The sequence below is a fragment of the Eulemur rufifrons genome, chromosome 29 (genome assembly GCF_041146395.1).
Source record: "Eulemur rufifrons isolate Redbay chromosome 29, OSU_ERuf_1, whole genome shotgun sequence".
In the NCBI taxonomy this organism is placed as follows: Eukaryota; Metazoa; Chordata; class Mammalia; order Primates; family Lemuridae; genus Eulemur; species Eulemur rufifrons.
The window spans coordinates 58,470,598-58,492,353 of NC_091011.1; the positions used below are offsets into that span (position 1 = coordinate 58,470,598).

Genomic DNA, 21,756 nt, shown 5'->3' on the forward strand with positions numbered 1-21,756 from the left:
CCCCTGACTCCTCATTCATGCCCTTATCACCATTTCATTTCTCATTTTTTCTAGTATGTAAAAAATGCAAACACACACATTTCCTACTGAAACATATTTAATCACTGTTTCTTTGTACATAATTACTGAATTCTTAAAAAAATGAAATTCTTAAATATATCAAAATAATGTTCTGTATTTTCACATTTTTGTCTTCAGAAAATCAGTAGGTAATTTAAAGTGTTTTTAAAATTTCCAGTCTCATAATGAAAACTGATAAAAAGAAATTGAGAATCACCTGGCTGAAGTATATTACAGATTACCAGCCATAGCTCATGTCTGTGCATACATAAGTAACTTAACTTGAAAAGTTAAGTGTATATTTGTATCAGAACCGCATAAATCAACCTTGGATTTTGGCACAACACAGAGCTGGCCTTGAATCATGCATCTGCCCCTTACTGTGAGATCTGCAGAAAATTGTTTACCATCCCTGAGGAGCAGGTGAATTAAAAGCAAACAACCTATTTAGCTGAGGGGTTGGCACATAGTATTTGCTAGATAAATATTAGCTCCCATCCCCCTCTACCATCTATTTATTCTCCCTTTATTCTCTCCTTTATTTACAAGGCTGGCATTCATTCTTCAAGCAATTATTTCTTTCAACAAATTGTGGCATCTATTAAACAGAATTTTAAATCTGAATAGGAACTAAGTAACTTTCAAAGTGTACAAAAATATCCAGCATCATACCTTTCATGTTCTTTATTTAGAGCTACAGAATGAAAAATATAAACTAAGCCCAATGTGGGACATAAATTTGTGTTATGGAAAAAAGAAAACAAGTTACATGAAAATGCATACCCCATTACAGTTACATGAAACTATCATCTAGATTGTATGAAGCTTTGATCTTCTACTAATGGCATAATTTTAGACACAGTGTGTTAATTATATAAAACTCTGCAACAATACTTGTCCCCAATAAATCAATCTATTAAAAATAATAATGAAGCAACTTATTGACACCTGTCTTTGCTCTTGGTTCTGTTGAACCTTTATCCTCTATTCCCACTACAGTTTTTTTCTCCATGCCTTTTTGTAGCATCCTTATCTTGAAGAATTATAGCCTCCTGTTCACACCCAGGCCTCATGGTCACTTTTAATGGTAAGTTATTGAAAGACTGTGCAGATTCTAGGTATACAGGCAATAGATCCTTTTCTCTCCAAAACTCATCAGAAATATTTTTTAAATTTTGTTTTGTTTTCTAATCCCCCATCACATTTTAGCATATAAAAAGAATAGCTATATATTTGATTTCCCCCTGGTCTGTCTAGTCATAAAAACTCAGTAGTCAAGAATAATACTTTTAAAGACTTTTTCTCATCTCTGAATATTGGGCTTGGAAACCCGGGGAGTTTCGTAGTATATGGAATTGGAGTGATCCTCATGACACGTTGACTTTCAGAATCTGCCAGTCTTGTCCATCTCCTCTCGCTAGCATTCTTTCCCTCTCTCCCTCCTTCCTGGATAATCTCAGACATCAGTGATGTTGCCTTTGTGATTTCCCACTATTCTGAATGTCCCTAATAATTTTCTGACTCTCCTTGAAGTCAAGCCCCAAAGTATTCCTGTATCCATGGCTGTGTATGTCTGTCGTTATATATGTATGCATATTTTTGGAGTTCACTTGACAAACTATGTTGTCATTTCACATTTTTAACAATGCATTAATAATTCATTAAATATCAATCCAGTTCAACATGGAGTATATTATCAGTAACACTCTCCTTACCTTTCCTGTACATGGAAATGTCTGTTTCCCTGGATGATGCAATTCTCTATACTCAGGGAACATCTTTTATTTATCCTCATACCCCAGGCAAGAACAATATCTAGTACATTGGAGATAGCCAGGAAGTGATGCTGAAATGATTGTGAATTCTAATGAGCACCACACTTTCCTATTTGGTTGATGTGGTAAAGCTCATCTTATAATCCTTCCAACTTCAGGAATAAGGTACATCCTCCAGATGGAGACTTTCAAAGGTACAGGTCCTTTAGACTAAAGTCACAATGTATGTAGGGAGATCTTCAAACAAAATAAAACTTTGTACCATGACTTGGAACTATCCTTCCAGTCTTGTAGCTTCCATCCTCCCCCCACACCTCTTGCTCCTACACCACCACCCACACACAATCATATGCATATATGCATATGCTGGTCTTATACTGTAGCTAGGCAGAATTCAATATTAATGAAGACCTTTGTATCTACTACTCTTTTCCTAAAATGCCCGTTTCTCTATCTGACAAAATACTTTCCTCCTTCTAGAATCTGTTCATGTGTCTCTTCCTTTGTGAGGCTTTCTGTGAACTATCAGACTAAGTTGTCTTTTTTTCCTGTGAGTACTAACTTTATGCATACGAATTTCAGCACTTTTTCCTTATGTTATTTTTTTACCCCAGATCTCCCCAAGAAGATACCTTGTGTTATACTTTTCTGGCCCCTTCTAGAATGATGAACTCATCCCAACTTACCCAGGACTGTCCTTGATTTAAAACTGAAAGTCCCACATCCTGAGCAACTCCTTAGTCCTAAGCAAACTGAAATGGTTGGTCATCCAACGTGGGTATCTCCCCACTGGAGTAGGAGACCCCTTGGAGAAGGGATTTTGTCATATTCACCTTTGTGTCCACAGTGCCCAGCATACTGAGGAATCAATGAACTTATATATGAAACGTAAAGAACTTAAACCACTCAGCCAGGTTGGCAGACACCAGTGAAAGGGTATTTATTAGTCTTGTCTCCAATACAGAAAGATCTTGAAATAGTGTGGTCTTTTGGTTTCTCTCTAGATGAACTCTATCCTACTGCATTTATAAATCACTGCTTTTACTCAGTGTAAAAGCAAAAGGTTAGAACCTTTGATAACAATGACCACCTCCTGCACTCAGCAATAATATTTTGGAAACATGCTTTATGGAAGTGAGAAGGGATGGATAAAAAACAATGTTAATGCATTCCTAGTGGTTCGGAATTTTTTGAAATTGAGTAGGAGGTGTCATGACATGATGGGCAGTGCACATGGCCGTATCTTCTAGGAGTAAAATATCAAGTTTTCCATGTAATTAATGAATAGTAATGGCTTAGTGATGAATCTTCCTTATATATAAAATACACATTACAGGTCATTATCTTAAATAAATGCCTGCTATGGGAGGGGAGAGAGCTCATTTATGTGAAAATATACATTTTGGAAAGCTCAGCCTTGTGTGATGTGGACATACACTTTTCTGTGAGAGTTTCAGTGCTAATATCCTCTTGTCAGTTGGCCGTGGTTCCACTTCTCACCTGGACACTAATAGCCCCATAGTAGACACCCTCATGTCCAGGAAAAGTAGGAGAAATTAACATGTGAATGACTCAATCTCCTCACTCAAATTCACAAAGCAAATTCATACTCCCCCAGGTATAGTACAGAATAATGAATGGACATTTATAAAAAGAAAATTATTATTTCAGTGTTAGAATTGCAAAAAAAATCTTTCAAGAAGCAGGATTCAATTATTCTGTTTGAAAAAAAATGCTCTAAGTAAAACAGATTCACTTCTTCGATTTATCCAAAGCTCATATTTTAAAATAATTTATATTTAAAACATTAGACTTTAAGGTAGTACTTTTATAATTCAGCTTTTCAAAGCACTGTATAGAATACATTGTATTATGTAATCCTGTTTTATATTATAATTCTTTTTTGTTTCTGTTTTCTCTTCCATAATAAACTATGTGCCTGATTAATCTTTGTCCCTCACTGCAACCCCTACCATTAGTGCCTAGCAATGAGAGTTTTAGAAATATTTGGTGAATTATGATAGTGAGCATTTATTGAGTACTTACATCCAGGCACTGTTCTTAAGTCATTTACTCATTTTAACTCATTTAATGTATCAACTCTATGAAGTGGACATTATTTTTATCTGACTTTATGGATGAAAAATTGTAAAGCACAAGGAAGGTAAAATGATGTGCTCAAAGTCACATATCTAGGATATGCTGGGCTTAGATGTGAATATGAATGTGAATATGAGATGTGAATATGACCAAGCTCTTAGTTGTACTATCCTGCCTTCAATGAAGAGGGTTGGCCCCAGAGAATCCTTGTAGGGTTATTATCCTCTCTTAGTTTCCAAAGCATGAAGTACTTTTTATTCCATTTAACCAAACTTAGCAGTAGAGGAAATGTTATAGAGTTTTCTCAAGGCTTATATTAAAATGAATAAAATATAGACAGGATGCAATGTATGTGTTTGGCTACCTGTGCAGCTAAAGTCCAAGGGTTCAGATTGGATGTGGTAATGATACAAAAGTGGGAAATCAGTCCGGAATTAATTTTTGTATATGGTGAGAAGTAGAGGTCTTGTTTCATTCTTCTGCATGTGGCTATCCAGTTTTCCCAACACCATGGATTGAATAAGGCTTCCTTTCCCCAGTGTATATTGTTGTCTGCTTTGTCAAACATCAGTTGGCTGTAGATAGATGGTTTTATTTCTGGGTTCTCTATTCTGTTCCATTAGCCTATGTCTCTACTTTTATACCAGTACCATGCTGTTTTAGTTAGTACAGCCTTGTAGTGTAATTTGAAGTCAGATAATGTGATGCCTCCAGATTTGTTCTTTTTGCTTAGGATTGCTTTGGCTATTTGGGCACTTTTTGGGTTCCAAATGAAACTTAGGATTATTTTTTCTAGGCCTGTTAAATAACATGTTGATATTTTAATGGGAATTTCATTGAATCTGTAAATCACTTTGGGCAGTGTGGACATTTCAATGATGATTCCATCAATCCATGAGCAAAGGATGTTTTTCCATTTGTCTGTGTCACCTGCAATTTCTTTCATCAGGGTTTTGTAGTTCTCCTTATAGATATCTTTCATCTGTTTGGTTAAGTATTTTCCTAGGTATTTTATTTTTTTTGTAGCTATTGTGAATTGTTTTGAGTCCTTGATTTGACCTCAGCTTTACTGTTATTAGTAAATAGAAATGCTACTGATTTGTGTTGTTGATTGATTTTGTAATCTGAGCTTACTGAATTTATTTATCAATCCTTGGAGTCTTTTGGTGGAGTCTAGAGTTTTCTAAGTACAAGATCGTATCATCAGCAAACACGGATAATTTGACCTCCTCTTTCCTGATTTGGATGCCATTTATTTCTTTTTCTTTCCTGATTGCTCTGGGTAGGACTTCCAGTACTATACTGAATAGAAATGGTGACAGTGGGCACCCTTTTCTTGTTCCAGTTCTTAGGGGGAATGGTTTCAACTTTTTCCCATTCAGTATGATGTTGGCTATGGATTTGTCATATATGGCTTTTAAAATTTTAAGATATTTCCTTCTATGCCTAGTTTATTGAGGCTTAAATGTAAGTCGTGAAACCATAAAAATTCTAGAAGAAAATGTAGGAACAACTCTTCTAGACATTGGCCTAGGCTAAGAATTTATGACTAAGACCCCAAAGGCAAATATAGTAGCAACAAAAATAAATAAATGGGACTTAATTAAATTTAAAAACTTCTGCAAAGCAAAGGAAATAATCAACAGACTGAATGAACAACCTACAGAATGGGAGAAAATATTCGCCAACTATACATCTGAGAAAGGACTGATATCCAGAATCTACAAAGAACTCAAACAAGTCAGCAAAAATAAAATAAACAACCCCATCAAAAAGTGATCAAAGACATGGACAGAATCTTTTTCAAAAGAAGGTAGAGAAATGGCCTACAAACGTATGAAAAAATGCTCAATATCACTAATCATCAGAGAAATGCAGATTTAAAATACAATGAGATGCCACTTTATCTCTGTCAGAATGGCCATTACTAAAAAGTGAAAAAACAAGAGATGCTGGTGTGGACACAGAGAGAAAGGAATGCTTATACACTGTTGGTGGGACTGCAAATTAGTACAACCTCTATGGAAAACAGTATGGAGATTCCACAAAGAAATAAACATAGACCTACCATGTAAGCTATCCCACTGCTAAGTATCTACCCAAAGGAAAAGAAGTCATTTTATAAAAAAGATATCTGTACTCGAATGTTTACTGAAGCACAATTCACAATTGCAAAGATGTGGAAAAAGATGTGGAACCAACCTAAGTGTCCATTAACTCACAAGTGGATACACACACACACACACACACACACACAGGATACTACTCAGCCATAAAAAGGAATGAAATAATGTTTGCAGCATCATGGATGGAACTGGAGAACATTATCCTATGTGAAGTATCTCAGGAATGGAAAACCAAACACCATACATTCTCACTAATAAAGTGGGAACTAAACAGGGGCATACACAGGCACAAAGAGATGTGGGACATTGGAAATCAAGAAGAGGTGAAAGAGGAAGGGAAGGTGTGAGATAAAAACTTACCTATTGGGTACTGTGAACACTGTTCTGATGCTGGGCTCACTAAAAGCTGTGACTTGAGCATTATACAATGTATCCATGTCACAACAACATTTGTACCCCCTTAATATTTTGAAATTTTTTAAAAAGTGGGAAATCAGAATTGGGGTCAAAGAAAGCCTAGGGAATTCAAGACAATCAGGAAATTTGCACTCTCTGGATTCATCCAGGAAGCCCCAGAAGAAGCCAGTTTGCATAGAAGGGATGACATACTGACCTACAACACCAAACCCTAAGCCAATCTTCCCACTCCTGACGCTGAGGGGCTGCTTCCACATTTCATCCCTAAGAGAGTGCTTTTCCTTGCCAACACATTTCTATTGTAACACAAGATAGCAGCTGCTAGTTATCAGCCCTTTAGGTTTAGATCTTTCATCACCGAAGTGGGATGGCTTTTTCCCCATCAATAGAATGTGTTGAAAGATTCTCTGTTTTGAAGGACTCCACCGATCTTTACCCAAATGCAGAATGATTATATCAAATAAGCTGACCCTGAATTTCATATCAAGTTCTGACTATCACAATGTATATTTAATGGGAGAATGAAACTGGAAAACAGTGAGATCTACCACCTTTCATGCATGCCTTGTTCCATCCATGCATTTATTCAACAAATGTAACAAATATTTACTGAGCACTGTCTACCTCATGCTTTGGAGAAATTAACACAGCCACCTCGTCTACCTTGGAAACATTTTACCTGTGGCACAATCTCCACTTAAAAGCTGCTGTCTACTCCCTCCCACATGATTTTTTTTTTTTTTTTTTTTTTGAGACAGAGTCTCACTCTGTCGCCCAGGGTAGAGTGCAGTAGCATCATCATACTCACTGCAGCCTGAAACTCCTGGGCTCAAGCAATCCTCCTGCCTCAACGTCCTGAGTAGCTGGAACTACAGGCACGCACCACCGCACCCAGCTAATTTTTTCTATTGTCAGCAGAGACGGGATCTCACTCTTGCTCAGGCTTATACTCAGGTCTTGAACTCCTGAGCTCAAGCAATCCTCCGGCCTTGGCCTCCCAGAGTACTAGGATTACAGGCATGAGCCACTGTGCCTGGCCCACATTGGTCATTTCTAATTGTCAACTGAAGTCAAGATGGTGGGTACAAAGGTGTCATTCACGACTATGCACTGAGTGCCCCTCTCCAGAAACCCCAGGAAAAGCAAGATGGGGCATGAACAGGCTGGAATACAGACAGAGCATTGGTGGTGAGGGGCAGATGATGGCCCTGATAACCTTCTGCAGACCTGTCCTTCACATACTGATGGGCTCGGTAAGCATGATTTTTTTTTTTTTTTTTTGTAATTCCTCCATTCCCTTTCCACAGTGAAGAAAGTGACAGTCAAGCAGTATCCTGACCTGAGACCACCTTTGGCAGCATATCATGTAATCAGCTTCAAATATTTCCTTTCCTCAGTTCTTGTCTGAAACTTCTGATGGCAGAAGTCCTCTTCAGGAGCAAAATAGCATTTCCTAGTACTCCCCAAGGCCACATAGAGAAAAAGAGACTTTCACATAAATCTTATCAGGCATGAAACTCCTTATGCAATACCTCTTCCTACAGTCTCAGCTTCTAACTCAGGGGATTACAGCCCTGAGATGCACATTAGAGACACCTGGAAAGCTTTTTAAAACAAAACAAACAAACAAACAAAAAATGCCAATGTCTGTGTACCCCATTCTGAGATTATGAATCAGTTGATTTAAGGTGGCTCTGAGTGTTTCTTTTTTGTTTGTGTTTGTTTTTAAAGCTCTCAGGTGCATCCAGAACTTCAAAGTGCTGCCATGTATGAACTTGTTTTAAGTTTCCATTCCCTGGTGAGAGGAGGGGTCAGACCAAACATAAATGAATGTAAGGACAAAGAGAGAAAGCAATAGAATCTCATCCTTGAATATCCTTCTCCCTTTGCTGTTTTAATATGGAAGCACCTCTCATCAGTATTCTTTCCCTTCTGTAAAGAGAAAATGAAGTTGTTAGGATATACACACTGCAGAATATGACTTTTACTCCTTTAGATTTGAACATCTAAAGCTTCTCTTAGTAAAATATGACAATAGCCTAGATATAATTAAATAGTAGAATTCTTGGTGGCTTCCCAGGTTCCTGTTCTGTATGGAAGCTAGATGAAATAGCTGGTACTTATCTCACAGAGCCCAAACAATGAGGAAGGATGGCATTTGTCATTCACGTCTTTTGTACACATTGTAAGATCCCCAAATCCTTGCTAAAAGGACTTGAAACTATTCATTTTGGAAGCATAAGGAAGACAAGTTTCTATTCAGCTACAATCACATTTCTTTGTGATAAGTCTTTTAGAGCTTGTGAGCATTTCAAGTTCTAAATGAATGACTTCATTTCTGACAATGTAAATGTTCTGTAGCAATTAGCTTAGGGTACTAAAACCATATCCAGCTTCCGCTATTTGTGGGGTACAAGGCATGCCAAACTAGTTCATTAGTATTTTCATTCTCTGTGAACTCTAGAAACTCACTTTGATGGTGAATGGAATATTTGCAACATAGTGTCCATAAAGCAGGTGGCTGCACATTAGCTTTTCTAAGAAAATAATTACATCCAGGTGGCAAGTTGGAGGAACCCTATTGTATGTGTAACTATCCCAAACAGTTCTTGTAATGTATTTTCTAAGTATAAAGTTATGCCTGTGATGAACAATGACCTAGCAAAACAGAAGTAGAACAGATAGGAAGTAAGAAAAGCTGATATCCCAGTACATTTCAAAGCTGTTTCTTGGTTTCTTGAAATTACTGACATATATTTGAAAACAAAAGTCTTACACACTCATCATTTAGTTATTTAATGAATAAATTGTCATTCATTGTGTTAGATGCCCAGTCTACAAAGATAAATAACGTGTACCTTGTATACAGGAGTGCACAATCTAGGGAAGGAAATAAGCATGAAATTCAATCATTTAAAAGACTATGATAAAGTTAGTATAGCCTGTGAAATTCATGATTATAAAATTATTACTTAAGATGTTGCAACTACATCACAGAAACCTCTTTATTCAAGACCTGGAAAGAATGTCCAAAAACTTAATAATAGGAGTACTATGTCCTTCTGAACAACTGGCTTGGGTTATCCTAAATTATCTGAAGAATATAATTGGTTTCTCTCTCTTGTTGAATTAACAACTTGAAGCTCAAAGCTAATTTGCAACATAACTCTGGTAAACAAATAGGACCCTGTGTTACCAATTTTGACATTGACCTCCCACCCAGATTTAACTAGCTTCACCCTAATTTTGTTTACTCTTGTTGTTGTTCATTTAAAGTACCTCAAGTCCTCTTAATAATGAGGCAGGATATTAGAAAAAAGGGAATAAACTGCAAGGAGAGAGATCTGTTCAAGGTTTTATGAGAGCCCAAGGGAAGGGCCCATCACACAGAATGTGACTGGGAGAAGTTCGGGGAGGAGTCATGGGACAGGTAGGAAAAGCGTCATAATGATGATAATAGCAGCTGCAGCACTTCAAATACTAAAGAATATCTATAGCTTCAAAAATAATGACTATACCTTACAGTTTTGAGGTTTTCCCTATGTATCTGTGGTTTGCAAACATTTCTCTTGTCCTGACAGCAACCCCATGAAATAGATATTAATGTTCCCATTTACAGATAAGGATACTGATGATTAGAGAGTTAGACATTTGCCCGAGATACCTCAAACCCAGTCTGTCTTGCTTCAAGTGCTGCGCCATTGGTATACTGAATCTCGCGTGAAAAGCTAAGAGGTCTGACAGGGTGTTGACTGTCAGAGCAGCTCCAAGTACATCCGAAGCAAAAGGGCACATGTGGCAGTGCAGTCAAAGGCGAAGCTACAGAAATAAGGGCAAAATCAGAAATAATATATGTTTAGGGAATAGGAAGTTTTCAAAAGGATTTCAGTAAGGACGTTACATGATAATGGAGAACAGGGAAGAGAGGCTTCCCTTCCAAGATAGAGTGGCAGCATCAGAGATTATGGGGTGAAGAAGCTTTGAAAGCTCTTATGTTTCATGTGCCACATAGCTTAATGTACATCGCAGCCATGGTGACTCCTTGGTGCGCAAGAGTATTACAGAAGCATTTTACTGCCACTGGAAAATCATTTTATATAGATAAATTTACTTTGAAACCCTTACAGGTGAGTTTCATTAACAAAGAATATTGCTTATAAGCACCGTCTTCTTAAATAGCACCAGAGGCAATCAGAGCAAGGTCCTGGTGCTTCTAAGTTCTCCCCAAAAAGCCTTTCTTATGGACTCAAAATGTTGACAGCCATGGTGGTGATTAAGATGATGTTAGTGGTGATAACAGCTAGTACTAATTATTTAGCATGTCTATGCTCTTGTGCTAATTATTCATTATTTCATTTAATCCTGACAACCACTCCAGGAAGAACCCAATATTATGCTTGTTCACATGACAGATTAAGAAACTAAGACTCAGGTTCAATAACTTGCCCGAGGACACGCAGCTAGTCAAGTGATAGAGCTGGAATTTGAAGACAGGACTGATTGATTCCAGAGCCTGCATAACTGGCAGCTACCCTATCCTGCCTCTCATGAGGAAAGAATTAGATGTTGCAGTCATCTTATGTTTTTGGCAACTCCTTTTCTGTCTCACCAGAAATGATCTGATTCATAATAACGAAAATTGGCTGAGATTTTGCTTCTTTTATCTCCTTTCCTTTCTAATATGTGTTTTTAGAAGACATAGTGAGTGGTTTGTGGGGGTGGGGGGTGGCGTGTGTACATGCCCACATATTGCCAATGTGAAATCATATATTGAAAAGAGAAAGTGATAAGAGATCCATTGTGGAAATAGACATGGTCAAGTCCCAACATCTCCACTTACTAGGCATATGATTTACCGCAAGTCATTTGGCCTCTCTGTGTGTCAGTCTCATTGCCTTTAACAGGGGGATAATTAGAATTCAAGACTGTATTTTTATGAAGATTTCCTGAGGAAAATTGTTTCTAATATCTGGCCCAAAGTTAAGTACTCAGTATTTGTCAATTCCTCTTCTAACTCCTCTTTCCTCTTCATGCTTTCATACCATAATTCTATTTTGATTTGTTCAAATAAACAAAGTCAATGTATATATCAGCCCTCTCATGGGGCATTTATGTCCTAGAGAAAGAGCAACATGAAGCCATTACTAGGCAGGGTTGTTGGTTCTTACACTCCCCATGGACAAGGAACTCTAAAATTCGAACAGCCTGTTTTACATAGGAATTCATAGTTTTCTTCTACTATAAGCCCTCAGTTTAGCTGGGCCACAGTTGCTTCAAGCCACTCTGTGTCTGATATCTATGAGTTTTCCATATCACCATGTGAATATGAATTTACTTTTTATTGACTTAGCATTAACGGTCCTACACAGGTATTTTGTAACTTCCATACATATCCTTGGGAGTATTTCTCCTGTTACAGGGACCTTGCAAAACTTAGCCTTAGATGATACTCTTTTCTCCAAGACCATGCAGTCTAAATTTAATTTGTTGACCATTTATTTTAATGTATCAAACTTACCTCAAACTAACACAGTAGACCAGAAGGCAGGTGCACATTCTAGTTCTTTTAGTTGAAGCATGCATAATGTAAATACAATAACATATGATAGAATCATTGAGAACTCTGTGCTTGTCACAGAAATGTGTATTGTACCCAGGCCAGCCCTGTCAGAAGCCAGACCACATGCTGGATAAGACACTTGACTATAATCACATAAGGTGGCCCTTAATCACCTGCTCTCTGTAGAGCCATACGTATGTTCTCTTAAATGACTTTGCCCCACTGTTATCCTAATTTGAAATTTTCTTTTTTAGCCACATAAATAGAAGAACACAGTTCGAAAACCCTGTCCTGGAAGCAAAAAGGAAGCTACAGCAGCATAACATGCCCCACACAGAACTTGGAACAAAGCCCCTGCAGGCCCCAGGTTTCCGAGGTATGATACCATGTCAGCATGCGATGTTTCAAAGGGAAAATTGTCTGTCAAACTGCCTGCTCTTCAAATTTGTTTGTGGCTTGGACCATTTTGAATAATTGGTTTGCTTTCCCCAAACCTTTCCATTAACTGTAGCTGTGTGTTTGCATTGTCTCTAAACTAATGCCTTTAGCAATCACAGATGTAGCTAAAGCCTCAGGCGATCCCTCATAGGAGTTTCCGGCGTGTTGCCAGGTGGAGATGAATGGGTTCTGACAGTGACAGTTTACAGTGGCACTGTAAACTGCACAGATTCATAGAGACTCAAGTTTGTCCTCTAAAGACTGAGCGCAGGGCCAGGCATGGTGGCTCACGCCTATAATCCTAGCACTCTGGGAGGCCGAGGCGGGTGGATCACTCAAGGTCAGGAGTTCGATACCAGCCTGAGCAAGAGCGAGACCCTGTCTCTACTAAAAATAGAAAGAAATTAGCAAGCCAACTAAAAAAAAATATATAGAAAAAATTAGGCGGGCATGGTGGCGCATGCCTGTAGTCCCAGCTACTCAGGAGGCTGAAGCAGGAGGATTGCTTGAGCCCAGGAGTTGGAGGTTGCTATGAGCTAGGCTGATGCCATGGCACTCTAGCCTGGGCAACAGAGTGAGACTCTGTCTCAAAAAAAAAAAAGAAAGGAAGGAAGGAAGGAAGAAGAATAAAGACCGAGAGCAAGAATGAGGCTTGTTCTCCTTTGTGACAGTAGACAGCTCCTCATGGACATTACCTAGGCCCAAATCCATCTGTCCCTTCGCTGCCCTGGAGAGGTCACGCAGCGTGAATGACTTGTCTTATTATCAGCGTGACCGAGCAGGAAGGCCCTGGCTCTTTGGTACGTCTCAGGGCTGCTTGCTGGACCTGACTACACCTGGTAGCCACATAGTGGGATGAGTTGCTGCACAGCCTTTCACATCTTGTGGGCTTCTACTCATAAATAAAAGCACAAAAGAGGCTTTGGAGTCGGGAGGCCTAGATTTGCCTGCTGGTAACTTTCACACCATTCCACTACAGCACAACCCAATGAATGTAAAGGTCTCCCGGTGAACTTCTCTCCCATTGTGAACATTACTATGATGAAGGAAACATAGGTGAAAAGATTATATTGTGTTTTTTAATTTATATTTTTAAAAGATCTATATTTAATGAAGATATATGTGACATGTAACTGGACAGATAATGTAAACCTCTAATAGAATGACTCATGATTTTATGGTTTTTTAATTACATATCACCCAAAATGTAACAAAAGTATCATACAAAGTACTTAACTAAGTTACCATGCATAATTTGGCTATTATGAGTGTCAAGTCATATCACCTTAAATGTAACAAACTTTAAAAAGTATCCTATAAAATACTTACCTGAGATTGAATGTAAAGCAGATATTAATAATATATATAGCAGATATGACTATTATTTTTAAAGCTTTAAATATGCCTAGGAATATATTTATTATAGACCATAGCTGGAAAAGCATATTATATAACAAATTAGTGGGCAGACCTATATGAATGGGGTTTAAGTTCTATTCAGATTATTTAGGCCTATCATTTGAATGTTACAAAATGTGTCACCTTTACATTCATAATTATATATCAAGATATTGGCTTGCCTTTTGCTCACATTTTAGAGTGTATTAAATACTATGGGGTCAATAGAAATTTATTTATCTGGTCACCTTTATGGCATCTCACAGTATAGGGGTGTAAGCACAAGTTAACTCAGTCCCACATCCAGGTGCTCTTTCTAAACAATCTGGACCTTTGAATATGTGATCACATTCCGCTGCTTGTCTATTTGTGATAAGCACATGCTTAAATGTTGTGCTCTTATTCTCTTTAAAACAAACAAATGAACTGAAAAACCAAAAGTCCATTTCACTTTTCTACCCCTGTGTCTTCAAGGTTTAGTGAGAGATCGGCCACTCTGACGTGCCTCCCACCCGGAATCTTTCACGACAACCAGAGGAACATATCCAGATGTGTCTGGATGATTTGGCCTCCTTGACCTCTTTATCCGAGGGCTCGAGCAGCCTGTTGATACAGCCCTTTTTAAGTACAAGAAGGCTAATTTAGTGAATGGAAATACTGACTTGACAGAAAGTCTCTCTCCAAACAGACAGCTTTTTCACCTTTCCCTGGATGCTTGGGACTGCTCTGTGTTTGCAGAAAGTTCTAACAGTTTTGCTGCTCTGGCAGTCACTGCCCACTCCACCTGCTTGCGTTTGCCACACAAGACCCCCACCTTCACCCCCAGGGTTGCTGCTGCTCAGTGGCTTGCTTTCTCTCGTCTGAGAACTCACCTTAAACATGCTTTTTCTTTTTTAACTTATATTGACCAATGTAGAAAAACCGCTCTTCACCCGGGATGCATCCCAGTTGAAGGGAACGTTCCTCAGCACCACGCTAAAAAAGAGCACCATGGGTTTTGGATTTACCATCATTGGTGGAGATGAGCCTGATGAGTTTCTGCAGGTGAAAAGTGTGATTCCGGATGGGCCTGCAGCACAGGATGGAAAAATGGAAACAGGTAAGTTCCTTAATGCTTTAGAAAATTGTTTTGCTACCTGTTTTTCCTAAAGGCAAACATGAGGAGCTCTTTTGGTGTGTTTTTAACTTGAAAGGCAAAAGTCACTTCACTTCACTTTATGAAAACCATGAAATATGATTTCCGTAAGTTTAAAATTATAAAGTTGAAGTAATTTGGAAATAACTTTAAATATCATTGTGCCTCGTTTTTCAGACTTCCCCCTTCTGTTTGCTGGATTCAGTGGATGCCTGAAATTGATACTTTTCTAATTTATCTCTAGAATTGTTCTTAGGGATGTGATTAACATTTCACTTTTCTAACTTGTATTCAACCACTAATATTTTTAAATCTGTGTTAAGCTTATAATATTCTCATGCTAAATTGCCCAGGTTAGATATTTATTATGCTCGCCCATCTCATAGAGGAAAATTTTTTAAATGGCATTAGTCTTTATACGTCCCCATGCAATTTTTTTAATATATGGGTTTTTTCTAATCCTTACAAATTAATTTTATATGTAATTACTTAGGTGTCTATCCAAATTATAGTAGAAATGTATTTCACATGGAAATACAGAGGCAAATTATTATATTTAAGGCCAGGAAAATATAAAATACGAAAATTGCAGAGTAAAGAAAAAAGTAATGAACTGGGTCTGATTTCACAGTCTGACTGAATTCTCCTATATAGCCAATGACCTTGGGTGAGTCTCATAACTTATAAATATTAATTTCCTCATCTGGAAAAAAATGAAGAAATTAAATTTTATCTTGTATATTTAAAATGCTGATTCAAGAATTTTGTAGTGCCATTTTTAAAAAAATACCTTAAAAAGTGTATTATAAAGTACAGAAACTATATCTCCAGAGAATCATTTCACCGTATCACCATTTTCACATTTTTCACAACATCTATATAATTTACAATATCAGCTTTCTAAAGTCAATGGGTTCTAGTAGATTCACAAATTAGAAAATTACTTTGGAGGAAAAGTTCTGCTGTTTTTAGGACCAAGACATGATGAATTGTTCTTCCATGGGTTTTAAAGTAGTTGTGTATAGAGAAACAATATAAAATTGAAAATTTCATTTGACATTTTTAATTTTAAAAATCACCAGTGCTATGTTACCATTTATTATACAGTTTCTGTATAAATAAGTTTTTTCAAGGTGCTCTTATAAGTTATGTTTGCTAGTACCACTCACTAGTGAGTAATGATGCATGTAATAGATGTCACATCTCCCTAAAAGTTGAGATGAAGTTTCAAAATTAACTCACCACATTTTCCAAACACTACTGTTGTAAAAATCATGTGTAAATGATTTTCTACAACAGTGAGTTTGGGAATGTCCAACTCTACTTTTCATCCAGTGATATTAGGATAAAAGAAAATTATGGGACTAATAACATTTTAGCAGAGGGGAAAGGATGCCCAACACTGTTAAACTTCAGTGAAATATTTGACATATCCAATTCTTTTCATGCTAAAAACCTAGTTATTTTTCTCTGATCCAACCCATTATTTGATGTTTCAAAACTAGAAAAAAATTCGTTCAGTGTAAACTTAAGACAAAATAAAAATATTTGCACAGCAAATCTTTTCCCTTTCTTACTCATTTTACTAGTTTGCCACACCCACACAGTCTTAAGTTAGCCTTATTCAACAACAGAATCAAAGCTTTATTTAGAATTTTGCAGATTTTCTTCACTTAAGGTAATCATAAAGTAGGTTCTAATGGAGAGAGAAGAACCAAAGATTTAATTCTATTCACTGTCTCCTATTTAGTCCTCTATTATTCACTTGACAGATTCTTGTAGAGCACCTCCCTTTCATAGTATTGCAGTGCACCAGGGCTACAAAGATGGAAGGAAGCGTCATGGGCCTGGCTCTCAACGAGTTTACATCTAGGAGGAGCCCCAGACACATAAACAAGTAATTGTAACAAAATATAATGAGTCTGTAATAACCATGATGTTGGCAAAAAGTCAGAAGAGTAGAAGGAATGAGCAACAGAATTTTTTTTTTAAGAGACAGACTCTTACTAAGTTACCAAGGGAGGATTTGAATTCCTGAACTCAAGCAATCCTCCTACCTCAGCCTCCCAAGTAGCTGGGACTACAGGTGTGCACAATTGCACTAAGCTAAGCAAAAGAATTTTTTTAAGTGTGTTGCTAACTGTATAATTTTATTAGGCTCTTATAGGGATGATAATTTTTCTCATTGGAAATGAGTTTAATAAAACAAAATGTAATGCTCATTAAATATTTAAAACATTTTTAAATGTTTACTTCTAATTGTGAGATAATTTTAAATGCAATGTAAACACATTTATGTGATATTCCACAGGTTATAACAGAGGGAACAGCTCTTTGGTTCAATTCAGCAAATACTTAGTGAATGTGACAGACATTCTGCAAATTACTAGGGTTGCTAAAATCTTGAAGAGACAAATGTTTCTATCCTCAAGAAGTTGACAGTATAGAAATAATGAGTGACGTGTTAACACATATTTATATCATTTCAATAATAAAAATATGTACTTAAGGAAAGGGCCCTCAATTCTGTTGGAAGGTACTGAGGGAAGGCCTCACAGAGATGATGCTGACAGAGTTTCGAATGATGAATGGGAGTTTGCTAGGTGGACAAGTGAGGAAGGCTATGGGACTAGGAAACAGCATATATGAAGGCATGGTAGTAGAAATTCCTAGAAAAAGGTTTATATGCCATTATTAATGGTATGGAATGTAATGTACATTTCACCTTCAATGTGGATTTATGGTGAAGTATAAAGTATAAAATGATAATAAGTGGTAAAGATTAATTATTTAGACTTGTAACAAACATCAAAGAACAGTATATGGTCATATATCCTCAAATTAAAAAAATAAAATCTCATAAATGCACATACCTATATCTAAAACTACTCTCCCATAAATTTTCAACCACTCTGGCATAGAGGTTTACTCTATGACTGATATTTTCTTTACTTATGTATGCCTAGAACCTCATACAGTGCTGGTCAAATACCAGGTGCTCAGTAAGTACATGTTGCATGGATGGATGGATAGATGGGTGGATTCACTTATAAATAAAGAAATGAAATTTGAATGATCTGAATTCTGAATTCCTCCTTTATAGTATAGCCTAGTCAATTCTAATTGGGCAAGGTGGCTCACAAATGAAGCAAAAACAAACCAGCTTTCTAGTTTCTGAATGAAATTTTAAAAACAAATCCATTTTAAAAACAAAATTAATTTTCTTTTTTATAATGACTTTATGTATAAATGAACCTCAAATATTAACAAAGATAATAGATGCTACAGATATAAAAGATAAATCATTGATATTTAAAAAGTGAACAGTCTCATTTGACATTGAGTAAGTATGAAAATATTTTAATCAACTTTTCTAGCTCTAGGTGATCTCTAATTTAGGCAAAGAGATGTCAATAGTTTGTGTAGACACAAAGAAAAATTCACTGTACAAAAGATTGACCTAGGGTCCTACACAAGAGAAACAAGGGTGAGGTGGGGAGTTCCTTCTTTCTTAGTTGGCAGTGACTCTTGGGAGGGGATAGAGAACAGGAGAAAATGAGGGTAGTGTGCCTCTGGCTGCTTTTTGACAACTAATTGAGGCAATTCCCAATGGTCCTATAATGCTCCAGAAGAAGGTTTCTCAGAAATTCCCATGGTCCCAGAAACCATCTGACTTCTGATTATTAAGTATTCTACACATTCCAGCAATCATCTGTAGACACCAAAGACCCTGAAAACATTCTTGAAAGTATTTTAAAAACCAAGTTTGATGTAACATGGCTTACCCAGAAACCACAGAGTCTGAAATATAGTTATTTATCCTACATCCTTTAGTTAAAAAGCTTCCCTCGTTACACGATGTTTCATGTTTTTCCCCAGGCTAATTTTTGAATCAAGGCTTGTGGTTTTTAACACATACAAGAGGGAGGAAAGCTGACCTATCCATCAAGTGCTCCCATAGACAGAGGTTGAACTATGAGATCACTCACAGCCTGTTAGTTTTTATTTGCCCTCTTTTAATATCTATTCATTTTATTAGCGAAAGCACAAGAAAGTATCCTGAAAGATAAACATCCTAGCATTCTCTAGCCACTGGCATTTCTCTTTTTGAGCAGATAGATGTCATTGCTCTTTTACTGGTTGCTACTTCTGTATCTGTGTTTCTGAAAGTAGGGATACAAGATTAACTTTGTCAGGACCACTTGGAGAGCTTTTTAAAAATACAGATTCCTGTGCCTCAAGATCTACTGATTCTACGTTTCTGGAAATGATGTTCAGGAATATGCATTTATTTTCTTTGAAAAATTATCAAAGCAATACATGTACATGGTAAAACAAAAAAGCATAAAAATATTTATAATGCATAAAATAGCTTCTTCCTGCCCCTCCCACCTTCTAGACCCATATTCCAGAGGCAATCTGTTAGTTTGTATTCTTTTAGATGTTTCTTTTGGTAGCTACCTTCATACTTCTAAGGAATGTGTTTATACAGTTGTCCTTAATTTAACAATTTAGACATGACCTGTTTTTACTTCCTTTCAGGGATAATTGAAGCTTTAGTTCTCTTATACCCCATCTGCCCTCCCACATCCTCCCAATAGCATTTTACAACTAATTTTAGTGAAATTTGGACAGCTTTTGCATTATCATGGCTTTGCATAATTGTTCACTGAGCCTAGAATGTACTATAAATTCATTATTTCCCTTAAACAGCTCTGTGGAATTTTACATTGTCTTTCTTTATTGCAAAGTCTTTCTTAAAATAATCCTATCCCCCCTCCCCCCAAAATGCCACTGTATTAGGTATGGTAAGGGTCTCCTTATTTTCCAGGCATTTTTTTTTTTTGTCCTCCTGCCCCTATCTGGTGGGCGGTTGTTCCGCTGACCCCTGGGGACTTTCCATTCTGTCTTTCCCAAACACAGTCCACTGTTACTCCTATCCAAATCCTCTTTTATTTTTCACATATCCTCATTTTACTGGAGCACAGTCCCACATGTCTTATGATCCTAGATTCCCACACTTAAAAATGAAACGCTGAAAAAGCTGCTTGGGAGTCAGGCATTTGTGGCAGTGCTTAAAGACTGGTCAGATTTCACTTTCGGTTATGAGTGAGGGACGGAAATTTGTATCTGTTCTCTGGGGCTTTTTTCTTTCCTTTTTGGAGACACCCTCATTCGCTGGCATGGGGTATGTGGTAGGAGTTCTACATGCAGGTATGTGGCAGGGCAGATCATATCAGTTGTTTCCTATCCTTCCTGGAGTTCTGTGGAGCCACTGAGACTCCTTGTCCATATTATCCTCCCCTCCAAGAACACATGAGAACAGGAGTCAGCAAACTCTTTCTGTGAAGGGCCATATATTAGGAAATATTTGGGTTAAATATTTTGCCTAAATAGTAAATATTTTTTTAGGCTTTGCAGGCCATATGGTCTCTGTCACAGCTATTCAGCTCTGCCATCATGAAAGCAATTGTGGACAACATGTAAATGAATGGGTATGGCTGTGTTCTAATAAAACTTTATTTACAAATAAAGGCAGTAGCAGGTTTTACCTTATAGGTCTTAGTTTGCCAACCCGTGCCCTAGAATATACCTTCCAAAGCCGTGAACATCAGTTAATATCCCTTTATTGACTTTCCATGTCCTAGAATTCTCTTGAGCTGTCTCATCTTACAACAGCCCCTTCCAGGTTCTCTTCATTGCTGTGGTTTATTCAATTTTAAAGTCTTTGTTAAAGAATATAGATATGTGTGTTCAGTCCATCATCTTAAACTAGAAGTCTTAGATCTGCATTATAAGCCCACTGAAGTATGAGAACTACTGCATGCAGTAGTAGCAAGACGATTCCTTTGCCACCTAAGGTATGGTTTAGCAAGCACTCTCCACCCCATCCTCACCCTCTCTTAACAGAGCCTATCCTCAGAATTACTTTGAAGGAGTGCTTATGATTATCTCTGGGGACTAACTTTTGGGGTAGAGTCTCTTACCCAATAGAAAGAAATCTAATTAATGCTTGCATTTGTCATTCATATCAGTCACAGAAAATGGCTTCTAGAAATCAGTCTAGGACAATGATCTATGAGCAATTTCTCGCTTTTGGGAGTTTTAACACTGTTTGGTGATACTCTATCCCACGGTTGTGTTATCTGAAATCTTAGTTACCCTTTTACCCTCTGAGGAACAGGGAGAATGCACCTGAGGCCCTGCGTGCTGCGTGGACAGGGGATGACCCTGCTCTCTGCAGGGCAGTTATTGCCGGCCATTCAGTATTGACTCTCAGGGCAATGGTCACCCAATGGTTCCTTATTTCCCATTCTTTGGTCCTTCCTAACCATTCTTAACTCCTTAGCGTTTAATAAAATTCCATAGTTAATTAAACATTTCCTGAGGAAGAGCTATTAAAAAGCCTACGAAGTTATTTGAAAATGTTTTCTGCGTCTTATTTTTTTACCACTTCATAATCGTCTTATGTCCAGAGCAGGCTTCCTTCTGAATTTTGAGACACACTGCGGTAATCCCTCCCCATGACTGCTCTCCTACCCGCTGGCTGCCTTATAAAAAGTCTTAGTGAATCAGCCCATTTTTCAACACCACCCACTCCCATAGCCAAGCGGTCACATTTAGGTAGTATAAATCTTTTAGGCGCTTCTGGCAATTGCCAGCAGCAAATGACCTAATCGGAGAAACACAATTTTTCTACTCTTACGAAGTACCTGTTTAGTTTTCTATTGCTGCATAACAAACCAT

General features: G+C 37.4%; 1 protein-coding gene across 2 annotated transcripts in view; it reads left to right on the forward strand.

The window, feature by feature from the left end:
- MAGI2 (membrane associated guanylate kinase, WW and PDZ domain containing 2) overlaps window positions 1-21,756 on the forward strand; it is a 1,290,578-nt gene that overhangs the window by 999,274 nt on the left and 269,548 nt on the right. For both annotated transcript variants that reach the window (XM_069462132.1, XM_069462133.1), the window contains exons 8-9: window positions 12,293-12,414; window positions 14,791-14,973. In XM_069462132.1, the coding sequence (XP_069318233.1) occupies window positions 12,293-12,414; window positions 14,791-14,973 (305 nt within the window). The remainder of the gene's footprint in view (window positions 1-12,292; window positions 12,415-14,790; window positions 14,974-21,756) is intronic.